The 18,753-nt window shown below is 33.7% G+C and overlaps 1 protein-coding gene across 2 annotated transcripts in view; it reads right to left on the bottom strand.

Annotated features, from left to right (window-relative positions):
* Positions 1-18,753, bottom strand: part of PRR16 (proline rich 16) — a 168,195-nt gene that overhangs the window by 48,678 nt on the left and 100,764 nt on the right. The window contains exon 2 of one of the 2 annotated variants that reach the window (XM_059919432.1): positions 4,171-4,268. The exons of the other annotated variant lie outside the window; for it this stretch is intronic. Coding sequence (XP_059775415.1) covers positions 4,171-4,182 — 12 coding nt within the window. The 5' untranslated portion in view covers positions 4,183-4,268. The remainder of the gene's footprint in view (positions 1-4,170; positions 4,269-18,753) is intronic. 2 annotated transcript variants of the gene reach the window in all.

Here is an 18,753-nt window from a genome sequence, read left to right as displayed (position 1 = left end):
TTAGGAGATTGGGATTGATATATACACATTACTATATATAAAATAGATAACTAATAAGGACCTACTTGTATAGCACAGGGAACGCTACTCCATACTCTGTAATGGCCTATATGGGAACAAAATCTAAAAAAAGAGCAGATATATGTATATGTATAAGTGATTCACTGCGCTGTACAGCAGAAACTAACACAACACTGTAAATCAACTCTACTCCAATAAAAATTAATTTAAAAAATAAAAGATGAGGATAGCTTAGATGGGCACAGTGGAGATGGTGAAAAGAAGGATTTAAAATGTATTTTGGAGGCATATTTGACAAAACTTTCTGAAAGACTGGACATGAGGGGTGAATGAAAGGGAGGAAGCAAAAACGATGCCAAGAGTTTTGGCCCAGGCAACTGGTTAGATGATGGAGGAAGTAATGACATAGAAGAAACTAAACAAGAAATTTCTGGGTCTGAGTATTGATTCTTAAGTTTTGCTTTTGATATCTGAAATGGCAATTAAACATCCAATGAAGATGTTGAGTGGGTTCAGGGAAAAGTTTAGGGCAGGAGATAAAAACTTGGGAGTCACTCACATATACTTGGTGTTCAAAGCTATGGGAACCAGATGAAATCAGCATGGGAGTCGGGGGTGGGGAGGGAGAGGACAAGGAAGGGAGGGTGGGAGGGAGACAAAGAGAGAGACCAAGTGAGCATGGGTGTATGCACAAGTACTCAGACTAAATATCTGGGCTACTTTTAGATGCTGAGGAAGCAAGAAGGATTCAGCAAAAAACACTAAGGAGAGGTAGTCAGTGAGGTAGAGGGGAAATGTAAATTCACCTGTTGCATGAACAGAACCTTCACAGATAACATTCTAACAACCATAACCAAAAAGTGCTCTCCGGCAATTTCCACCTAGAGCATTGCCATTGTAGCAAGTTCGCTGAACTACATCATAGGACTACTTGTTTGCCGGTTGAGGTTGGATGTAAACAATACTTCCCTAGAACAATTTCCACAGTGTTTTGATTTAACAACGAAATCAAGCAACTCCATCTCACAAGCACATTTCCCCACAGGTTATCAATCACTGCACTTATCTGGGGGAGAACTGCAACAGAACCATGAACCTGACCTTCCTGTTTCACCATCGCACCCGCTGGCCTTGCTGTCACTGTGCTCCATAATTCTTCGCGGTTATCACATTCAAGGTCATTTTTGGGACAAATAAATTTAAGATAAATTTCATTCCGTGTTTTCTTCTGGATTTGCACAATCTTGCAAAAGTTCTTATAGGTATTTCTCCTATTCTTTTCATTTCGCTAACTAAATCAGTAGACTTTGCCATGGCTTGCCAATTCACTGTGCATTCCTTCTACAGAAATTCCAATGACTATTAATACTTATTTCAGTTTTTGAGCCACATTAAGTTTAGCTTCTTTCTACTGTCACTATTCATCCTTATTTCATAAACTCAGTTTATTACTTTGTATGCTCTCTCTGATTTACCTCCAACTCACTTGTCTTATCTTGTTTATTTTTCTAACTTTTCTGCTACATTCTGAACATATCAAGGGCAGAACTGTGTCTTACTAAACTTCACATCTCTTATTTCTAGCATGGTGCCCAGTATAAAATGCATGTGCAATAAGTGCTGAATGAATGAATTAATTAAATAATCTACTAGATTAGTTCAAATTTTTCTTTTTTTAGTTTGACAAAAATGATAAAGATATAAAAAGACCACTTTATTTTATTTTAAATTAGACCCTTAGGATAAATTTTCCTATTGCTGAGATTCACCGGTCCCCCAAATTATCCTACCACCCTTTTATTTGGATATGTAATTTTCATTAGTATGCTAGCATAATAAGTTATTTTGAGTGACAACTGCTATTCAATTGACCTATGATTTTTTTTTTTTTTTTTTTTTTTTTAATTCTCAGGAACTACGAGTGTGGTTAAACTCAACAGCAACATTAAATGTTGGATTTTCTCTTTTGCTCAACGTAGCAAAAAATTCTTATATTTTAAAATCTGAAGCACCTACAATTATTATGGAAAGACACTGCAAATCTTATACTACTATTTTTACTAGTCAACTGTCAACTTTGTAATTACTTCAACAGTGAATTAACCATTTTTAATCAACTAAACTCTGCTGAAGAAGTTAAATATTAGAACTGAATATTTTTTCTAGAAACATTATGAGTTTGAGAGGTTCTATCACAGTCTGACAAGTACACCAGAAGTATAAAGGCTGCAAATGCTTCACTGGAAAGAGACAGATATTGTTTGGATGTAGATAATCGAGATTTTATTTCAATGAAAAAATGCTGAGCCTACAGTGCTCTGTTTTTTCTGCACAACTCATGTCAACAGAATACATGAAACTAAATCCTTAATTCTATGGTCCATTTAGTTAGCTGAAGGTCTTGGGAACTCAGATTAAATAAATGACTTGCAAAATATTAACGAGCAAATTAATATTAGAAATAGAATTTGAATTTGAGAAATCTTCATTTCTGGTCTTACATTATTTTCACCACATAATCTGATCTTAGATAAGTCATATAGCTAAATGGTGAATTCATATTACTTATAAAGAAGGAAAGGAAAATGAAAAAGAAATTATAAGTATTTCTCCATGGATCAGGCCTATCAATATAGACATAGACAAAAAATATATATATATATATAGACATAGACAGATCTTTTTAATCTCTTTATCCTGATTTAGTCAACAACTTATCCTTACTTTCCTTTCAGTATATTCTTACATTTACATAATGCCCTATACTTTCTAATTTACTTATGTCTAAAGTAGAATTTGATTAAGAAGACAAGTGTAGCTTAATTCCAAATAACATTTCCTCTTATTTTCCAATTAGGGCATGTAAAGATAAAGACTTAATTCACAGCACAGCTCCTAACTGTTAAAAACAGTATGATTACTACAATTCCACAAATGAAAACAGTTTACTAAGTACATTATTGAATTCACTGTACACTAATATAGCAAGTTTATTTAATAAGCTCTCAAGTACAAAATCAATATTACTCAGAGGAATTCACTTCAAATAGAGTATTCCCAAATGAATGAGAAAAGCATGTAACTGTTTAAAGAAAAACAGTGATTGTAAACATGTCAATATATCCCCAATATTTGACAGTGTCCAGACACCCTTTATTTTTGGTTTTAGATAGAATAAATTCGCTCTTCGAATTAAATAGTTGACTGATCACAGCATCTCTCAGATTTATCTAGATGTGGAAAAATTTAGTTTCATACTAACACAAATGATAAATAGAAATATGGAAATAAATCTATCCTATATAGATAGAATCAATGAAATTAAATTATTGCTTCAGAAGCATCAGGGGGTTAATGAGCAATAAACCCATACTCTTTCATACATAGAAAAACACTGAGACCAATGAAACCTTTATTGGCAGCCTTTTATGGTGGGAAAACAGAAAACTGCAACAAAAGAATGCCTTGATTTTACATGTTTTTACTTTAGGAATACACATCTGTTAAAAGTAATGGTCCTTCTTATGGTCACATATGGTGTAGGCACGACTATCCCTAAATTATGAATGAGTCTTATGTACCACAAATCAACTATTCAGAAAAAAATGAGCATTAACTCAATATTTGATTCTTAATAATCATATCATTTATATAATTTTGTTGCTTTTTAGTGGTGAAACATTACTTTCCTATAGTTAATAAATATAACTTATCAAAATGTAAACTACTTTTGTTCATAGAAAACATGGATATTTTAACACAAACTCGTTAATTCTGACACCTTGGAAGTTAAATTTTGCAATTTAAAAACACCATAAATGTTACTTAGAATATTTTTAAAGCCTTACAAACGAAGAAAACATTGCTGAATTTCATGATATTATTATACGTATTTCCCTTTATGGAATTTAAACATACAACACAGACTGAAATATGACAATTTATATGGTGATAACTAGTATGTGATTGTTAATCATCTTATTTATGGTCATTATTTAATAATTTTAATATTCAAAGAGATCTAATTATCAATTGTAACTTTTGTGTATATTCCAAATAACAAATTATATAATGGACTTGCATGTGTCTTAGAAATGCAATTACGTGTTGTCTAAATTCCTGTAAACATCATGTCAAAGTAGAGCTGACCTTCTCGGGCATTTCCTGGTGTCCTGTTGTCACTGTCTGCCTGCAGCACTGTTTCCCTGTTTCATCATGTGGGGAGGTGGGAGTAGGTTATGGAGCTTCTGTTAAAAAAATTAGAGAACTTTTAAAAATAGTGTATTTACTTTAGACTTTCTAAAACACACTGAACTGAACAGGTGCAGGATATGATGAAGAGGGGGGTGGGGCATTAGTCAGTATGAAGGAATAGGCTGTACTGATGGAGATGTACACATGAATGGAAGAGAGGAGGAGTTAACATGTAAAGCATGTATATGGAGGAAATGCACGTGAAGGACTACATAACGTGAATGAAAACATAAAAATTGCAGGATAGATAAGTCAATCAATCAAGTCTTCAAGAATGGTCCCTGAGCATCTATTCTTCCTGAGTACAGAATACTAGAGCAAGTCAGTGGGAACTTTCCTGAGATTAACACTTATTCATTAATAAATACTGCTTTAGTATTGCTGCCCAGCGTATCATTAACACAGACAAATAAGGACCACCTCTGGGAACAGTAATCAGGAAGAGAAGGGGCAGTCAACCATGTCACAAAAACTGATACAAATACCCCCCAGTAGTGTGGTGGTATACAGTAGGCTCTGGAAATGAGAGAGCTATCCTCAAATATGTGAAGGGATGCCTTGTCTCAGGAAACCTAGGCTTGTTGGATGAGGTGTCAGTGGGCTGAACCAACCGCAGAGAAACTACAGTAGGTCATGGGAACCAAAGACTACACTAAATCTGAGTCACAGAGTTGGTTTCAGCAGAGGCAAAGTGATCTCTTGGCAGTGACATTGTCAGGACTGTAAGTAGAGAGCAGTGAGTACAGAGCCCTGGGCCTGTGAGGTCTAAGTACTGAGCCCATGTCCATGAGTCACACTCAGTCTCCAAGTGTACAGTCCCTCATTCCTGCCTTAAGCCTTTGGTAATGTGTTCCCCAAACACTGCAGTTGCTGTACTTGAGACATGTTCAAACTAGGTATAATTAAAAGGACAGGAGTTTCAGTCATTCAGTTGGCACAATCATTCACTCATTCTCTCACTACTTATAGAGCCCTATGCTTGGTCAGTACTAGGAATGCTGAGATGAGGGCACACATTTCTCAGCTCCCTCCTGCTTCCTGTGCTATTACTGATTTTCTTCATCAGTAAGAACCTTGATAATGTAGTAGAGAAAAAGCAAAATTATACATATGAATAAGCTCAAGGTGTTTAACATCATCATTCATCCATTCATAATGAATGCCAATTCATGAAATACTTACTGAGTACCAATTATATGCCAGGAGTACTTCTAGTTGCTGGGGAAAAAAAACACCCAGAATCCCTACCCACATTTTTATTACATACACACAGATTATAGGAAACATTTTGGTTAATAATGAATTATAAAGTTTGGAAGCAAAACACTCATTTAAAAAGCCTAATGAATAGTATTATGCAAGCACTTTTTGTTACTTAATATTGAAAATTTTTACGGTTCAAACACTTAACAAAGTTAACAGTCAAAAATAAGGAGAACAATCAAATGTTCCAACCACATTTCACATTAAATCTACATGAATACTCCTAATGATGTTGTCAAAAATCAGATTCATAAAGTTATAATGCTGCAGAGGAAAAGCAAAGAAGTGATAAAAATTAGCCTCTCTATATTAACACTTCTGATGGAAATTATGCATCTCTGTTCTCCCCTCCTCGTCTCAAAATGTTTACCCCAAAGAAACACTAAAAAAAAAAAAAGAGCCTTAAGGACCTACAGAAAGGAATAGAGATTTTTCCTTTAAACACTACTGTTTCATTCTTCACACCAGGACACTGGAGAATGGTGGTAGAAGTATGGTGGTCCCAGGCAAGGTACTTAACTCCCCTACTTTCTCTTTTTTCTCATCCCTGAAAGGGAGGTAAAAAAAGTACAGTTGATCCTTGAACAACTGGGAGGTTCCGGGCACCCATCCCCTTGTAGTCAAAAATCCATATAACCTTACAGTCTTCACTCTGTTTGCTCAGTTCTGAATCTGTGGATTCAACCAACCACAGGTCATGTAGTACTGTAGTACATTTTTATTGAAAAAAAATCTGCATATAAGTGGATCCACACAGTTCAACCCCATGTTGTTCATGGACCAACTTGATTCATAGGGTCAATGTGAAAATTAAATGAGCTAACACCTGAAAAGGATTTAAGACTTTTTAAAGCACATAATAAGTGTTTGCTGTCATTTCCATTATTAAATTGGAAGAGCATTGCAGCAACAATGCATGTCAAAATCTTTATTGATAGAGGTTCTCAGAACACTTTGAATGAAGAAAATAAAAGGGGTAAAAATGAACTTATTTACAAAACAGTAGAGTCACGGATGTTGAAAACAAACTTATGGCTACCAGGGGATAAGGGGAGGGAGGGATAAATTGGGAGATTGGGATTGACGTATACACACTACTATATATAAAATAGATAACTACTAAAAACCTGCTGTATAGCACAGGGAACTCTACTCAATACTCTGTAGTGGCCTATATGGGAAAAGAATCTAAAAAAAGAGTGGATATATGTATATGTATAACTGATTCACTTTGCTGTACACCTGAAACTAATACATCATTGCAAATCAACTTTACTCCAATAAAAATTTTAATAAAAAAGAAGAAGAAGAATTCTGAACCAAGCACCTAAGCTTTGTCATTAATCTGGGTCAAATATTCTCCAGGCAATACAGCAGCAGACCAAGCTGCAATAGTTGGTGCCCATACGCTCTTCCTCACAGCGAAGTACAAGTGCCAAATTCTAAGTGTGCTGCCAGAATTCCCCAGCTTCATAACTGCTTCCACTTTTCCCATTTTGACAGTATAGATTCCGTTTTGCTGTTTGGCAGAGACTGTCTGGCTTTGCACACTGGAAAAAACTATTACCAAACCATTCCAGCCATAACTTGTGGCCTTATTCAGCAACAAAACTCTTCTGCCAAATACAAACTGAACAAGTCCTTCCTTCATTCCCCTCATGTATTTCAGATACAGTCTCAGACTAGGCTAAGAGCAAAATGGAAAAGGTTTGAAAATTATCTGGTAAATATTGGAGTAAATCATCAAGTTGTATTTCAATTATCCAGAGTATCATTACCCATTCTAGAAGGAAAATGTCTAAACTTTATACTTGGATCCAGCTATTGGGAAATAACAGAAGATGATATGAATTTGTTAGAGTAAACAGTACCAAACCTGAATTCTTGACAAATGTGCATTTACATTTTTGGCCTTCGCAGAATTAATCAATATCCACAATCTGTTTTGATAAGTCTGCCTGGAGTATTTGCTTATCCTTCCAGAAAGATGCAAAAATGCCCACAGTATAAGAACTGTATGTTGAGTAAGTTTTTCACGAATCATTATGGGTTTTACACTGAGCTTGTCACATTATCTTGTCTCCCTTATGATCAACATCATACATTTGTATAATGTGTCACATGTACAGGATCACAGTCTGGTCATAGAAGAAAAAGATGTCTCTGTATGAAACCATCAGATTTATCTAGGAATCAAACATACACCCATAATCCACTATCTACAAATATCCATCAATTGAATCCCTGTGTGAGAGTACTTTGCTAAGGAAAGCTCCATTCAAATTCTAATCAGTATGCAACTGGCTGCACTAAAAGTTCCTCCAGGGAAGTGATAAACTCTTACTCATCTTCCTAGCACCAGAATCTAAGAATCAAAGGAGATTTGTTTATCTGCTGAACGAACTTAATTAAATCTCACCTCTGAGGCTAAGTGGCAGAGAGCTATTGACTCTCAGTCCAGATTTCTTAAATGAATCATTTGTCTGGATATAAAGACTTAAAATGCAGGGTTCAGTCTCATTTTTAATAGCCATCACCTAAATGATGTATTACTGCCTAAAAGAAAAACTATTTATCAAGTACAGCATATCACTACGCTGTTGGAATTGCACAAAGAACCTAATGGAATTGCACAGAAAAGCCTACAATATAAATATATTTTAAAAGCTGAATTTAATTAAATAATAGATCATATATAAAGCAATCATATGAATTGAATAAAATATTCAAATTTTGGATTATGTTTGTTTATTTTGTCCTAAATGGAAGGTAAAATGCATGGTCTAAATAGCTTTCACGTAAATAATTTGGAAATATCTTTGGGGGATTTAAATCATGAAGTTTAGCAGTATGCTTACAGAATAATTGGAAAAAAAAAAGCATGAATTTTCGTAAGACAATTTAAGACTGATATTCTAAGATTTAAGAGAAAGAAGAAAATAGAAAAAAAATTAATTTATAAACTTTCAAGTTTAAACCAATTCCAGCTTAAGTGCTACCAAAAAGACAATGATAAAATCCAACCATATGATGTAATATTTCTCATTTAGAAAATACCAATACTAACTTTAATTGTGCATTTTATGATTATTCAGAAAAGCAGCAATTAAACAACAAAATATGATCTTTGTTTTAAAATTTATGCTTAATTACTCATTTCCTTCACTGTATTTAGACATGGGCAAGATGTATTATATCCATGCCCCATGTGTAAACTCATGGGTAAATAACAGCATTATATGCCCTTCAATCTCTGCTGACATGCTAACTGGATGCCTTTCCCATAATCTTCACAAAGTATACACAATGCTTATATATTTTTCTTCAATAAGAATTTAGTTTCAGAAAACAGTACAGAGGGATCTTTTAACTAATCTATCACTTCGATAAAATGAAAATGTGAGCTTTCAGGTTCAAAATATGATCATGCCACCTCAGTGTTCAATTAAAAAATTACATGCATTCATACTCATACTAAAAAGAATTTAAGATTGTGTGGAAGTAATGGTACATGCATATTTCACTGAATAATGCAATAGAAGAATTGCATTTACTATAAGCATTTTACAACACAAAATAGCATATTTTTTAAAAGAATCAAATCAAATAATATGCATGTATTAAAACTTTTTTGTTCACTTTAAGGTATGTATAAACTGTAGTTAACATCACCACAAAACTAAAGACTCATGTTGCCACATCAAACATTCAGTGTTTAAATAAGGGGAGAGTACAGCTTTGAAACAGAATATTTCAAGGCAGTTTAATTTCGAACCAGTGACCTTTGTAGCACAAGGGAGTTTATTCAACTGGCACTAGCAAACAGATGGACAGCAATGGAGGAAACCTACTCCCCTACAAATCTATACATTAAATGGGAAGGAACTGCTTTTCCACCTATCTTTGCAGCATAGCCATTCAAGGTGCTAAAATGGGCTTGTGATACATGCCATGCACATCTGGGATTAGACTGTAGAAGTATTATCTGAGGCTAAACATCCTTATTTATGGAATTTGGGCAAAGCAGAGGACAGGCCTCAATATCAAAGTGACTAGCTCTTCGTGGGGCCTGAGAGCTAAGTACAGTGCAAAAATGTAACTCTGAGACCACAGTAACAGAATTGAAACTGTGGAAGCTTCCTCCAGTTTGAACCATTATTCTAGAAATAGCCCAGGGAAACAGGAAAGAAAATGGAGTAAAGATTTTCAGATAATAAAAATGAATATTTGTACTACTCTGTATTTTAATCATATGAGTAATGTAGTATATACACATCTGTTACCTGTATCTAATTCCAAATAAAACATGTTTTAAAAATTTTGAGTAATTCAGATTTCACTTAGAAGAGGAGAATAATTTGATAAGATATGCATTGCTTTGAGCCTTACTATATCTATATCTATATCTAATCTATCTATTTATCTATGTTGATTTCTCAAACATGAAAGGCAAAACTTCAGCAATTTTAGAAAAAAAGAGTAAAATTATGACCTTGAAATATAAATGGATTTCTTACACAAGACTCGAAAAGCACAAAGTGTAAAGTAAAATGGTGATAAATTTGACTAAAAATTACAAGAGATACTATAAACAATGTTCCAGACAACCAAAAGAATAGAAATAGATATTTTCAAAACATGTATCTTATAAAGTACTAGTACTCAAATATAGTAAAAAAAAATCTTCTATAAATCAATACCAAAGAGATGAATAATCCAGTAAAAAAATGTAAATTATGTAAACAGAAATTTTACTAAATGAGAAAACCCAAATGGCAAATGAATATTTGTAATCAAGGAAATAGTGATTAAAATATTAATTAAATACATTTTCATATCCTTAATAACAAAACTTGAAAAACTATAACTGCTAATCAATGGGTGAGTATAAATAAACTGTGGTATATCTTTATAATGGAATGCCCTTTATATTCTATAATGGAATAATTTCCATCAGTAAAATATATAAACTAAAACCAGAAGTTTCAAGAAACAAACATTATATGAAAAATTATTTGCACAATAAGTGCATATGATGCAAATCAGACAGAATTCAAAAAATTATGCATATTATGTATAAATTTGTACATATGGAGAAAATATAGAAAATATTTACATTATAATAATAAATGCCAAATTCAGGATTTCATTTATATCTAGGTACAGAGAACAAGAAAAAGGAAAGTGGGATTAAGAAGGTTTATCCAGGGGATATAAATGGTATTTGTGATATTTTATTTATAAAACTTTTATAAAATTTTAAATCAAATTTGGCTAAATATCTAGGCTTTTCAGCATAATCAGGCTCTAGTTTAATGAAAATCATGCATCTTCACTTCAAGTGCTTTAACTTCACCCTCAGGCAGGTAGGTATACAGAGCTCACACTCTTGTACTACAGTGTCCAGATAAAGTTCAGGTACCATATGTAGGAAGAGAGAAGAAACTTTCCTAAAGGCTTCAGCAGGTTTCTTCTCACATCTCATGAGCATAGATCAAGACTATAGCTTTAAACAGTCACAGTGGCCAATGGATTAAAAAAAAAGACAAGAGATCAAAAAGTGAGATATCTGTTATGTCTATTGTGTGACAGGTAAATAGACAGATAGACAGATAAAAGTACAAGTCACTAGACTTTTCTATATTTCAATGGCCAGTTCAGCAAAGCCAAGTAATTGCTGACACTTGAGAACAAAGCCATCCTTAACATTGGTGAGAAATCTCTTAAATTTTCACAATAGCTGCCAATCTTTGACCTTACTATGAGTATTTCCACTTAAAAAAAGTACTTAAAAATACTACGTTTTGACAGGAAATACATTTTTAATGATGGAAACATTAAGAGTTAACTTAAGTTGCAAAGCTAAATTCTTTGAATTAGGACTGCTGTCAAGATAAAGCAATATTAGAGACCTAGAACTCTTTAAAGTATTTATATGAAAGATAAACACTAATTGGTGAAAGAATAAGATTCTTAAAGGGAAATCTCAAATTCACATTGAGACTCTTTGAGAATAAAATGATTTCTCAAGTTAGTAATTTTAAAAGGAAATCATAAAGTAGATATCTTAGGTTTTTGTAACTGTTCAAGAGATTACCTTTAATTATCTCATGCTATTCCAGAAAACAGAGTAATATATCTTTAGAAGTTAGCATTTTTCATTGAGATTGTGGAATATTATGTGGGAAACATATTAATAAAATATTAATAACATAACAAAATATATCCACATGCCCTATAAAATAATAACCATTATCATGAAAATCCAAAGTTAATTATCAGCTAAGATGTAGAGATATATTGTCTCATTTAAACAATAAATTATAGTCCTCCTAAGAGTGAATTACTGAGAGAGTGGGCAGCAAAGAAAAAAAAAAAGAATACATAATGTGTAGACCAGTAGTACATCAAATTACTTTTGAAATAAACCTCTGCAAAAGATTATGGTTCCATCATTTACCAAAATCCTGTCTTCCTAAAGTCACAATATAAAAAAATTATTATTTATTATGATTCAAACACTTCAACACTTCATATAAATATATTGGTTGATGCAATATATGTCAAAACAAAACAAAACAAAAACAAACTGGCTGTTCCTGAATATAGCATTTTACAATTTGGTCGTATCAACCGTCAATTTAGTCAAGAACATTTACTAAGCATCCACGGTGCTCCAAGAGTTATTCTGCATTTCATTCCCCAGACATACAAGCATATTTTTCATGTTAATAAGTAGAGTATTTTGATCTGAAATTTATGTTTGAAAGAGAGTGTTTTGGGAGCAGCATATAGATGTCAACCGAGGTAAGTTTGTTACCAAAATTTATAGAAGAGTAGTATGACATATTCATCATTATGTATGCTAAAACTGTAACATAGTTTTATGGTTATGGTTATGCTAGTTTATCTTCTCAGACATTTTGATGACGAAAGTGATAGACGTCCAGAATACCATATAAAGATTCAAGCTGTTGTACTGCATAAGAAATAAGACTATGACAGCAATCCTAGGATTTTTCTCTTAAACACATCAAATGAAAGCATAAGCTACTCTTGCAAAGATGTTTTAACATGTCTCTTGAAGAAGATACCATTCTAAAACTTTTACTTTATTTTGTCCTTTTAAAGAATCCAGATAATTAATTTAAACCCTTTTTATGCAATTTTATTTGCAACATTATTAATCTCTATGAGTTTACTATTTTAAAATTACTCTTACTCTAATATTATATAGCAATTTCTATAATCATGAAAGTTGGAAGCAACCAACATTAGTTATATACCCAACACACTTAGACTATGCATGTGATTATGGCACAGAAGGAAGTAATTATACACATAATTCAGAAAACAAACAAAAAATGAACAAATAAACTATTTGATTTTACCCCAAACCCCCCAAAAACCAATTACTGCATTTGTTAAATTAACTAAATAAAAATCAATTTACACTTCACTTTATAATGTGTAGATAATTTACAATGCATAGAGAGTTCTGAAAACACTGTGAAACAGAGATATATTATCCATTTGTTAAAAACAGATCTAGGGTTATATCCAATTATAAAAATATTTATACAGTTTTTAATACAATGAATGTAACAGGTGAAGGAAGAGAAATATATGGATACATATATATATTCTCTGCTAATCAAGGACTTACTATAAAAAGGAAACATACAATACTATTATTAGATTGGTATTAGAATAGTTTGGAATACTATTAGATTAAATCTAAAGAATACAAAATATATACAACAGATGAGGATCAGAGAAGCTTTCTTCATGGCGCACTACTATATATCAGAACTGTGATGAATAATTATGAACATACATATATATACTCATTTTTATTCATAGTAATAATACCTAATTTTTTTTTTTAGATTTTTTTTTTGATGTGGACCATTTTTAAAGTCTTTATTGAATTTGTTACAATATTGCTTCTGTTTTATGTTTTGGTTTTTTGGCCTCGAGGCATGGAGGATCTTATCTCCCCGACCAGGGATCAAACCCTCAACCCCTGCATTGGAAGGTGAAATCTTAACCACTGGACACCAGGGAAGTCCCTACCTAATCTTTATTGAATGTTCATTATGAGCCAGGAACTTGCATTTATAGTTAAGGTCTTGTTCTGTCTTCACCAAACCATTTCACAATTTTTCCGTTTTACAATTACATTCTTCCCCATTTTACAATTACATAAACTGGAACTTGGGGGGGGGGTCAGAGATCTAGAAGCAGCTACATACTGATATGAAAACAGATGTGTCTGACTTCAAACTCTCCCCAAAACAGTTCAAGCATCAATTTTAACTGCTAAGAATTCTAGGTATACTGGCTACCTCTCAAAAGTCTGAAGTTTTCTGAAAAAAGTAAAACTTTTTAAAACTTGAACACTGAATCAGTCACTATAGAATGAACATAAAAGTATTATCAATAATTACAGAATAAGTATAAAATAAAATATTTATTTAAAAACTCCTACTGACAAGATACTTGTGATAAACAGGAAGATGAGGCAAACCCCTCTCTAGCTACTCACTATTTCTTAGTGAGACAAGTCAAGTGTATGAATAAGTTCAGGACACAAAGAGACCAGATGAGTATAGTAACACAGGCACAAACTGCCATGAGCATTTAGAGGCAAGAGAAGAATGTGAAGGGGAGGAATCAAGAACCTGTGCTGGCTCTCAAAAGATACAGCTGGGGAGAGGTTGGGAAACAAGGCCTTGTTAAGGTAATAGAATATTTGATATTGAGACTTATCATTTGTTTATATTCTATTGAGAGGAAAACATTCTTAGAGTCAAGTGTTTTCTGAAAATCATGTCTTAGATATGGAACAAAAACACTAGCTGAAATGAACATGAGAGTAAAGGTAGCTCTTAAAAATGTGCTGAAAGTGTAGATATTAAGTGTTCTAATCACACACAAAATAATAATAAATAAAAAGGGCAGGAGGAAAATTTTGGAGGTGTTGGATATGTTTACGGCACTGATTGTGGTGACAGTTTCACAAATATACACATATCTCCAAAATCATCAAGTTGTATACATTAAATATGTACATGTCAATCATATTTCAATAAAGTGTTTACAGAAGGACTAGCTGATGATCCTAGATAAGAAATCAAATAAATCAACTATGAATCACAGAAATGCTTCTGAGTAGAGAAAGAGGACATAATTATTATCATATGGATAAGGGAAAACTATTATCAGTTTTAAGGTACCTTTCGGTAGGCAAATTCAGAACCAGATCCAGTTTCGCTCATTGCCTTTTGGCCATTTAGTCTAAGGATCACCGCTCTAAATCCATAGCCTCAGACTAAGCCTGTGTAGTGACAATAAAGTTTGTATTGTGCTGGACATTCCTATATTTTGAAAATTTGTGGATATTATCCTTAGAATAGGCTATGTTACATCAAATATTAATAGATTCTGATAAGGCAAAAGTAGATAGAGGTATTAAAGAGAGTAGCATCTGCAAAGGTGTGAAAGTTGGAGCTAATACCAACATTCAGAAAATTAGGCACGTTCCAGGTTAACTGGAGCATACATTTTTAAGGCAGAAGATACATTTCAGAAAGTGTCTTTAAATTAGTAGAAGGCCTTGAATATCAGGCTAAAGAGCTTAATTTTTACTCTATTTTAAAATACAAAGCTTAGTTATTATTATAATAACCCTATAAAGTGGGTTTTACTATTATCCTTATTTTACAGAGGCTAAAACTGAAGCCCAGAGAGGCTAAATAATTTAGCTAGGAAATGGTAGAGCCAAGATTCTAATCCAGGATGTTTACTAGGACTTTTCTCTTTAGAAAATAACATAATTAGAACTGGGTTTTATTATAAATAACATATGGATCCTATGTCAGACATAGAGAGAAGGACTAGATTGTCCAAATATTTTTTAAAAGAACAAAATAAAGGAGAGCGGAAGATAAATATCTTAATACCAGACAGAGTTGTTTTACATATTACATTTCAGAATCAAGATAATTTTGTACAAATCAATTTGAAATATATTTTTGTATTTTGTTTCCTCTTGGAGAGTAAACTTCAGAATGACAGGAATCCCAGAACTGAAGGTAATGTGTTAACAAGTACCTGAAACACTATGCTCAACTTGAAACACTAACCTGAACTGTAGCTGAAATTCTCAATGAAATGTAGATCATCGGGAAGACAAACAAAAATTAAACTTTATTTTTAACCAAAGAGAAACACCCTGTTCTTCATTTCCCTAAATTAGCAAAGTGTTCTTAATTCTGTTGTGTAGTGATTAATGCTGCTATTCTATTGACTTAAAATTTAAATAGTAAAAAATTAGGCCCCTATCAATAAGAAAATATATTTCCATCAAGCACAGAAGTGAAATCCACTTATCTGTCTTGTTCTTATTTAGCATTGCAGAGTCCCTTGATTTTTAAACTGTTTCAACAACTGAACCTTTCATTTTCCATGGCAAAAAGGTAACTACATCATTGTTTTATTTTAGAGCAAACTTTTGAGAGACTGAGGACAACAGTAGGCCCATCTGGTGGGGTGGAAAGGCCAGGGGCTTGGATTCCAGCAGGACATGTTTCAGTCCCCTCTCTGCCCGGATCATGATGGAAATGACCTCTGCCCCACAGACCTCCCTTTCTTTTACTTTTTATCAGGGCACTTCCATCCTGTAGTGAAGACCTATTTGCATGTCTTTTTCTTTTGGTAGATACAGTACAGGACAGAGGGGACTCCGTTTCTGTAGTTTCATCATGGCATACAGTGTGCTTGGTCCATAACAGATATTTAATGCATCCAGTTAGACCAATAACCAAAGTCAGGACAACCTTTGAAACTTCCAGTAAATCCCTGGAATGCCTGGGTTAAATGCCTAAATTGATTACAGCTGCTGTGCCAACAAGTCTGAGAATCCTCCCTAATATTAGGCAACTAGTGGATAGCCTCCGGTGCCCAGCACTTAAGAGGTAGTTTCCATTTGAACAACGAATAACTTCATCCTAAAGCATCCACCAACCTCCAGAGCTGTCTTTCTGCCAGGCAACTAATCTTTAGCCTTGGCAGTTCAACATGCCCAAATCTCATAAGATTTACAGACAACTGTAATGCCATTCTTGACAGTTATTTCATCCTTGACACAGTTATTTTATTTTTAGACCTGATTCCTGTCATGTTCCACAAAGTAAAATCCCATTTTCTCAGAACAAACACTCACCAAAATGTGCAGGCTACAGAAAAACAAAGTCAAGTCTCCCCTTGTGTCAGTTGGCCTAGTCCCTGCCATGCTTAATAAAATATCTTCAGGAGGTAAGTGTGACTCATTGCTTCCTACCTGGTGTGCCAGGTCCTGGCAATTTTTAGAACCCTCAGATGGAATGGCAGATTGTATTTTCTAAGCATGGTGATACACACACAGACGAACACACATCCCTTCCTGCACACTTCTATTAAAATGTGATGGCAATCCTCCAGTGAAATGTAAGGTCTATGTTTCCCCCTCCTTAAACCTGGGTGGACCTTAGTAAATGCCTCAATCAATAACATGCAGCGGAAGTGGTGCTCAATGACTTCTGAGGCTAGGAAATTAAAAAGGAAAATGACCTCAGATGGTCTCACCCTCTGACTTGAGAGACACTTGCTCTTGGAACCCAGCCACCCTGTCGTAAGGAATCCGGGGCTAAATGAAGAGGACTCATGTGGGCACACCAACAAATAACTATAGCAGGCTCCCAGCACCAGCTCTGTGAGTGAATGAGACTATAGATAATCCCAACCTCCAATGTGTGAGTCTTCCAGCTGAGACCCATAGAAACCGCAAGAGATAATGGATGAGGATGGCTGTTTTAAGCCATCCAGTTTTAGAAAGATTTGTTATGCAGCAATAGACAATGAAAATTGATTTGGCAGGATGCCTAGCCTTTGGAATGTCAATTTACAATTAGATTTAAGGCAATCTTAGATCTCCCACACTCTTTGGGCATTTTTTTTATTGAGAGACTATCTGGAAATAACCATTCTGAACTTCATATTCCCATACCAAATATTACCATTATGGAAGAAATATGAAAATCATTCAGAATGTACTGTACTGAATATCTTAACTGTTTGATAAAAGACTCCAGATTGTTTTTTAAAGCCCTCCACAATATTTCCCCATCTATGTTTTCAACTATATTTCTCCAACAGGGCTTGAAGAACATAGTTTTGTTCTCATTGTTTATTTTTTTTAATTTCTTTTCATTTTTGATGAAACATGAATATTTTTGGCAGAAAATGCACAACACTGTAAACCCCTGATTCCATCCAAATACTCCTCTGAAACACATTTTTGTTCACTCAGTTTTCACTCTTAGAATTCCCTCCTCACCACTTCTTAAACCTACGGCCATCTGAAACCTGTGGCTCACTGCCTAGTCGCCCACTAATAAACACATCTACAAATATTCTACAAACTTGTCCTAGAACATGCTAACTGGGAGATCTCACTCTTATCTGCTAAATAGCATACTTCTGAAGTCAAAATAAGTCCATTTCTTTCCTGAATTATTTGCCCTTCCTTATATGATTCAGTTTTCCCTCTATAAAATGGGGATGATAATTGTACCTAGTCCCTAAGGTTGCCGTATTAATTGAAAATATAAGCACTTAATAGGTCAGAGTATACCTGTAATTATTATATTTACATCTTTGCTTCACATTTGTATTCAAGCTTTTACTGAGCAGGTTTTTTCCTCACTGAACCATTTTGTCCAACCAATTACTTAATATTCATTATATGTGATTATCTGCAGTTAGAGAAGGCCAGGACATTAAACCATCAAATAATTTATTGACATTAAACATATTCAAATTCAAGGGATGCCTACTATTTAAAACGCAGCCATAAAACTAGAAAAATAAGCCTCTTCCAACATTCCATAGAGAATTTATTAATTTTGATAGAATACATGGAAATTTAGGAAGCCAAGTTATGATTGATGGTATAATTAGAACAAGAAACACAATTTTAGAAACTAGAACTTCATTGCTAGGACAGAAGTTCACTGAACAATCTTTTTCCCAGGAAAACTGTAGCCCTTTGTCTCAAATTTAAAGAGGTGAAGAGATGCAAGGCAAAAAAAAAAAAAAAAAAAAAAAAGTGTGCTTTGGCAATTACTCTGGACTCAAAACTCCATAGATGATTTTGAGAACCAAGTCAGGTTT

Source organism: Balaenoptera ricei, chromosome 3, assembly GCF_028023285.1.
Source record: "Balaenoptera ricei isolate mBalRic1 chromosome 3, mBalRic1.hap2, whole genome shotgun sequence".
NCBI lineage: Eukaryota > Metazoa > Chordata > Mammalia > Artiodactyla > Balaenopteridae > Balaenoptera > Balaenoptera ricei.
Note: the sequence above shows the minus strand (reverse complement) of the source record. Positions and strands in the feature narration are given on the sequence as shown.